The 7,137-nt window shown below is 44.5% G+C and overlaps 1 protein-coding gene across 1 annotated transcript; it reads right to left on the bottom strand.

The window, feature by feature from the left end:
* Positions 1-1,261: 1,261 nt before the first annotated feature.
* Positions 1,262-5,709, bottom strand: LOC134958758 (actin nucleation-promoting factor WASL-like). Its single transcript, XM_063941497.1, has 7 exons — positions 5,475-5,709; positions 4,603-4,683; positions 4,335-4,436; positions 3,148-3,177; positions 2,246-2,365; positions 1,477-1,515; positions 1,262-1,343 (listed from the first exon to the last, which is right to left on the bottom strand). Exons 1-7 carry the CDS (start codon positions 5,707-5,709, stop codon positions 1,282-1,284), a joined length of 669 nt encoding a protein of 222 aa, XP_063797567.1. The 3' UTR covers positions 1,262-1,281.
* Positions 5,710-7,137: the final 1,428 nt, after the last annotated feature.

Here is a 7,137-nt window from a genome sequence, read left to right as displayed (position 1 = left end):
AGCTGCTCGCTTGTGTGTGCCTCCGCCCGCGGCGCTTTCTCTTGCGTATTCCTGTCCTAGGTACCAGAAGTGTGATCACTCGTCATGCAAGTGGGCAAGATAGAGTCAGGTGAGCAAACCTGTATGCCGTGTGTGTTACATAAGTTTGTCATCACATTCCCCACCCCTCCCCCTGTTCATGGGCGTTTCCGTCCGTGGTTGCACCGGGTGCTTCTGCACCTCACGGGCATCCAGTCTGAGGCCACAAGTGCCAATGATGACCTATTATTGAGCTCACCTGTGGGTGTCCCTCCTCCCCTCCTCTCAGTCCATGCGTATGTAGGTTGTTTTCTCCTTTACAGGAACCATCCAGGACTCCCAGCCATTGCAGTCTAGCGAGCCAGAGCCACCCCCGAGGGGAACCCGGGGCATCCAAAGGGGAGCAGAAGGTCCACCCTCGGTAAGTGTAATAGATACCCAGCCCACACCCGGCCCCTCCTACATATACACCATCTCTCTTCTCCTGACTCTTTTTTAACATGAAACCCTCTCTCTCTCCCCCTTCTCTTTCTTGTTCCTCTCTCTACTGCATGGGATTTGATATTGACACCAGCAGGGTGGGCTTTCAAGGTTTTGCTATGGGGCTAATCAAAGTTTTACTTTCGCCCCTACCTGGCAGTACTCAATTTCAGACATCTACAGTATACTGTACTGTACTGTAGGCTGTATCTGAAATGTCAGATTTAGAGAGACACTTTGTTAAGCATTGTTGGGACATGTTGTGAACATCCGAATACTACTACTGTACTAACGATACTGTATTTCTATTATCTTCTTCCCACCATGCACTGAACTACTGTACATGGAGCCAAATGCAGTTTGTTGGGTGTAAGAAATGCAAAATTCATGAAAGAGAGGAATAAATTGGCACCACACACCGCCAAATACAGTACATTGGCAATGTACACCGCCAGAGTGAGAATCATTCTAATCTACTGTATTCACTAATTATTGTACAATACAGTACGGTATGTACAGTATTTACAGTATATACTGTAGTTGACTTTGTATTGATTGAATTACTGTACTGTACAGTATGCTAATATACAGTACTGTATATTAGTGAACTGTAGGTCACTGGACAGGAATCCTATTGAATTGGTCTAGGCACAGTTGAAGAGGTTCATCAGGTGTGATGTGAAACCAAAAAATAAACAAACACTTTTGGCTGGAATAAAGATGTACTGTAATACACTAAATAAACAACAACAAATACTGTACAGTAATAATAAATATTTTTTTTTACAAAGAACGATAAATATAGTCAAACAGGGTGTTTGCTAATGACATTAGTCTTCGGAGTTCTGTGAAAATATAAAACAATGTACTGTATTAGAACAGTAATACAGGTTGAGTACTGTACAGATACAGATAAGATACAGATAAGGTTGAGGAACAGTGGTGAAATGAACCTTAACTTAACAAAAAATGTCTTACCGGGAGGAGGTGGATTGCCGGATTCTGGCTGTGGTGGGACTGCAAAAAAACAAACAAAACATTTTTTGTCATTTCGGGATGTACAGTAAATTTCTACAGTATTGTTAGTGTCACTCAGAGGGAATTTTGGGGTAGTAGTAAATCATAATACAGTATACAGTCCAGTAGAATACAGTACTGTACAATACTAGGCAACTCAATGGTGACAATCCTGAAAGTAGTTACAGTAGGTACAGTATACAGTACTTACCATACCCTCTACCTTCTAACCCACCTTTTCTGCAGCCTAACCCTAAAAACCCCACCACAGCTTAGCCCTAACCCTCCACGCCACAGACTAACCTTAACCTCCACCAGCGATGCCTACACTTATCCATCCCTGGCGGTGACTAACCCAAACCCCTCTTCCCTGCAGCCTATCCCTAAACTCCCTCTTCTCCTCACACTGTAATACTAACCCTCACCAGTTATCGTAGCATCTAGTGTCAATGTTAAACCCCCCTACCCCTGCAGTCTAACCCTAACCTGATCGCACCTGCCTCGTTTAAGTTAGTCTCCCCTAAAATTACTACTGTTTCCTCTGGCTTTCTCCACAAGTTTATCAATGGCTCACCCTCACCTAGCAATGGTCCTGCTGGATTCTTTCAGGACAGTAAAGTTCTTACTGGACAGAGGTGTCCATACACAGTAATGTAGACTTTTCCTATACTTTACAGTATTTTTCCGTGTACAGTACATGTACAGCAATGTACAGTGCAGGAATGCTTACTTATTGACGGTACAGATGTGCCGGCATCATGAAGTGGGTGGGTGGGTGGTAGGGTGGTGGTAGTAGCGGGAGTGCTGGGGGGTCCTGGAGACCATGTTTGGCCCTCACCCTCATGGAGGCCTGTCAATGGTGAAAAATAATAAAACACATTGGCCCCTGTACAGTAGTTACTGTATCAAACACATTGGTCACAACATTCACATTGTCCCCAGGAGTGATCAAACAGAAGCATTCACCCCCACATGGTTTAAATTTCACAAGGTGCACATCGCACCTGTGGCCTATTTCAGATCAGATCGTAGATGTACTGTAGATGTGCTACATTTAGCACATCTACGATCAGTTCTACAATCAGTTGCACAGACATGCGGGAGGACGCCCAGCATGTCTGGCCCTACACCCCAGCATACAGTAGGTACAAAAGCATTGCATGGCTGCAAATATTGGGGTAGTAAAGCATAATACCGTATACAGCACATTAATACTTTGTACTGTAATTACAGATAGGAGAGGGCTACTGAGGCAGCTTGTCCCACCCTCCGCTTACTGTTCCTCCCCAAACCCTGCCATGAATAAACATACAGTACATATGAAATGCAACAAGGAAATCCCCATAATGCCCTACCACTCCCCACTGGAAAAAATACACAGTACTGTACATTACTAGGGCTACAGTATTTTGGAAGCCAAAATCCTAGGCAATGTTGGGGGTACTGTAGTTATACATGAATGGCAACCTTACAGTATTTACTGGATTTTGACCTGGTGAATGGCGAATACATTAAAATACTGTACTGGATTCAGCAAGCATTGCAGAAGTCTGAAGATTATTCCCATTTGATACTGTAAACAGCCATGAGGGATCTTAATACTGAAAGTTATTAATAATTACAGTACTGTACCTTGGAGGTCTACCTCTTCTACAGGCGTTGCTGTAAAAAAATAGTGCACTGTCAGTTTACTGTGCAGTACTGTACCTCGAACCCATGTGAGCAAACACAATACAGTGAATGGATAAAGAAGGTAAAGGTGGGGCATGAGATACACTTTACAATAATGTACACTGCACATGTGGTGTTTTATTTAAATGACAGTAGAGAAGGTACTGTACAGTACAGTTCAGTACTCTGAGGTATACTGTAGGTTTAGTTCTCTACCGTAGACCTCACGGGGCCCTAATCAAAATGCAGATTTAGGGCACCCCTCCCTCAAACAATCCAGCATCCCCAATACTGTACTTAAAATAACACTGTCCACCCAACTATGGGGAGGGCTGTGATTGCCTCTCCAGTGGAGGATGGGTGGACGGGTGGTGGCGGGTCCTGGAGGGCACGGTGGGCCCTGGTCCACCTGGAGGCCTGTCACTATGGAAAAATAATAAAATACATTGGTCCTTGTACAGTAGTTACTGTATCAAACATATTGCCCACAGCATTAACACTGTCCCCAGCAGTGATCAAACAGAAGAATTCATCCCCACAGGAATAAAGCACATTGGCCCCCCCACAGTAAACAAACACATTGGGGGTAATTACGAGATGATCGCAGCAGGAAATTTTTTAGCAGTTGGGCAAAACCATGTGCACTGCAGGGGGGCAGATATAACATGTGCAGAGAGAGTTAGATTTGGGTGGGTTATTTTGTTTCTGTGTAAGGTAAATACTGGCTGCTTTATTTTAACACTGCAATTTAGATTGCAGATTGAACACACCACACCCAAATCTATCTCTCTCTGCACATGTTATATCTGCCTCCCCTGCAGTGCACATGGTTTTGCACAACTGCTAACAAAAATCCTGCTGTGATCAACTTGGAATTACCCCCATTGTTCCCCGTACTAAGCAAAAACAGCAATCCCAGCAGTAACTTTTGGGGTAGTAAAGCATAACACAGTATACAGTACTTACCATACCCCCTACCTTTAACCCACAATTTCTGCAGCCTAACCCCAAAAACTCCTCCACAGCCTAGCCCTAACCCTCACTGCCACAGACTATCCTTAACCTCCACCAGCAATACCTAAACTTAACCATCCCTGACGGTGAGTTAGCCAAAGCCCTCTTCCCTGCAGCCTATTGACTTAGCTTACTTATTGAGGGTCCGGGAATGCCGGATGGTTGGGTCGTGGTGATGGTGGTGGTGGTGGGAGCCGGAGGGCACGGTGGGCCCTGGTCCGCCTGGAGGCCTGTCACTGTGGAAAAATAATAAAAATCATTGGCCCCTGAACAGTAGTCACTGTATCAAACCCCCCCCCCCACAGTAAGCAAACACATTGTTCCCGTACTAAGCAAAAACAGCAGGCACGGCAGTAACGTAGCATCTACTGTCAAGGTGAAACCCTCTGCCCCTGTACTTACCTGGCAAGGGAGGGAGGGTGCCACTGGGGCCCTCCAGAGGATCAGCTCCCTGGCTAGACGGGTGGAGGCGTGGCCTACATTCTGTGAAAAAGAAACATTATTTAAAATCCCTACCAAATCGTCACCCCCTCCCAAAAAAAAATTATACTATAAATACAGTATGCACCCATATTATACAGTAATTAATCATTAAAAAAAAAACAAAAAAAAAACAAAGGATACTGTCCGTATGCCAGCTGAGGGATTTCCAGCAAAAACAGATGCCAGAATCACAACTGTAGGACGACATGTTCTACTGTAGGTCGACAGGTCAGAAGGTCAACATTAGTTTTTCACTTTTTTTTAATTTTGTGAAAACCTTTTCATGCAGTACTTTACAATTCACGTGGACTACAATTGGGAACGGAAACCTGTGGCAAGTGCAGCGGTAGCAGAGGGAGGAACCTTGCACGAAACATGGCGAGCAAAGCAAACCATCCGAGGGGGCTCGGTGCACTACTTGGGGTTCTCGGTCACTACTGTATATGGAGGAAACCACACCAAATAAACATCAAAAACTCATGTCTACCATCTCACCTGTCAACACAAATCGTGTCGACCTGCAGACCCTGTCATCCTAGAAACCCTGTCACCCTACAGTACTTAGTGTCGACCAATAGTGGTCGACCTAGACACTGTTGTCCTACAGTAGTTACTGTCGATCTTCCATACAGTACCAGACCCCTTGAGCAAGCCCTGTTCTTACTGTACTTGTAATAATAATAATAATATACTGACTTGGCTGCAGTACTGTACAGTAGTACTTTTTAGTATACTGTACTGTAGTACATAAAAATGTAATGACAGTAATAAAAAAAATCACTGTACTGTACCTCTAGCAACTTTGGCCCTCAATAGTTGCAGCGTCTGCTGTTCCCGTCTAACCAGGTCACTCCATCTCCTCTGGAGAGCCGGGAAACCTCTCTCCCTGTGCAGTCCGGACAGGATCTCCTGTCTGGCACATTCATATGCTGCCAATTTCTCAGCATTATTGGCCAGGGGCCTGTCAATATGCCGCACAAGAATCTTTAGCTCCTTACTACTGAACCTTCTTGCCCTGTGCGCCATTTTGTCACAGAGGTAATAATAATGGCGCCACCTGCCCGATCACGCTAGCTATAGATATTGTCATTACTGTGTGTACAAATTGCGGGATCACATTAGCGTAAGCAGCTACCCTTTTTTTTTAAAGCACCAAGATACAACACATGACATATAAACCCGGTGGGCCCACCTCTACCATGGTCGGCTGTGGCCTAACTAGAACAGCGGCCGCCTGCAATGCTTGAAGACCCGGGTTCAATACTGAGTTCGGCACCCATTTATTATTTTATTTTAATTTTTTTATTCTTTTTTAATACAATAAAGTTATTTAGTGTTTTAAATTTCTACTTCTCGTTATATAAAAAAAGTCAGCTTCTACTAAATACTACAAGGCCACGCTGCAGCCCTGTTCACGCTATTCATCTAGTCGTTACGTTGTGTACAAAATGATGGATAACATTAGCATAAGCAGCAATCCTATTTCGGACTAGCTTTGTGTCTCTGTTGTTTCAAATGGGCAGAAATATTGAATGCAAAGTGCAACTGGGTACCTACAGTATCTCATGAATGCACAGTATGACTACCAGATGGTCTACAGGCACACTGCCGCCCGATCACGCTAGCTGTGGATATTGTTGTTACAGTGTGTACAAATTGCAGGATCACATTAGCGTAAGCAGCAATACTATATCGGACTAGCTTTTTTTTTTTTTTTTTTAAAGCAGTCAGATATAACACATCACATACAGTATACACCCGGAGGGCCACTTGGTCCATGTTTCCCTATTCAGTATATTATATTTTAAAAAGGTGCTTGCTGATACCAGAGATATCGGTGTCCTAGTGGTTAGAGTAAGGCACGTGCATTGCGTGCTCCTTGGGTTCGATCGCCGGTTGGAGCACACAACTTATTTATTTACTTATTTATCCTACTATCTGTCAGGTGCATCCAGCATCATGCGTCATGCTAGGGACTTCAGTAGGAAAAATGGCGACCCACGGAAGCCCATACCTAAGCGGGGAGCTCCTCATTCTATTGAGTTGGCGGGACCGGCCCTTCGCCAATAATCGGGAGAAGCGGCGAACATACTGTATAACAGAGCCCGCCGTTAAATTTTGTTTAAGTATGAGAGGTCACGTTCTATACGGTCACTCCAGCGGAGGTGGAGTGACTTGGTCTCCAGACAGCCGAGGAAGCTGGAGTTGCTGCGGCTGTCTCTGCTTATGAGTAAGTACAGTCCAGTACTGCGCTTTATTATTGTTTAGTACAGTACACAGGGCCAGATTAACAATGGGGCGGATGGAGCTCCAGCTCCAGGTCTACACATCAAAATAGGCCCATCATCATGGCAGCATGATGATCACTAGCCACCACCTGTATACATGGTCTGCCACAAAGCATAACTAATAGGCCCAATTCACACTACAGTACTGTATATGGATTTTGTCTTT

The sequence above is a fragment of the Pseudophryne corroboree genome, chromosome 9 (genome assembly GCF_028390025.1).
Source record: "Pseudophryne corroboree isolate aPseCor3 chromosome 9, aPseCor3.hap2, whole genome shotgun sequence".
Classification (NCBI taxonomy): Eukaryota; Metazoa; Chordata; class Amphibia; order Anura; family Myobatrachidae; genus Pseudophryne; species Pseudophryne corroboree.
Note: the sequence above shows the minus strand (reverse complement) of the source record. Positions and strands in the feature narration are given on the sequence as shown.

Excerpts from the sequence above, each read along its gene's own strand:
- LOC134958758 (XM_063941497.1), bottom strand. The coding sequence starts at position 5,709 with ATGGCGCACAGGGCAAGAAGGTTCAGTAGTAAGGAGCTAAAGATTCTT. Across the intron at positions 4,437-4,602 it reads CACCCTCCCTCCCTTGCCAG|TGACAGGCCTCCAGGCGGAC; the intron begins GTAAGTACAGGG and ends ATTTTTCCACAG. Across the intron at positions 3,178-4,334 it reads CATTCCCGGACCCTCAATAA|CAACGCCTGTAGAAGAGGTA; the intron begins GTAAGCTAAGTC and ends ATTTTTTTACAG.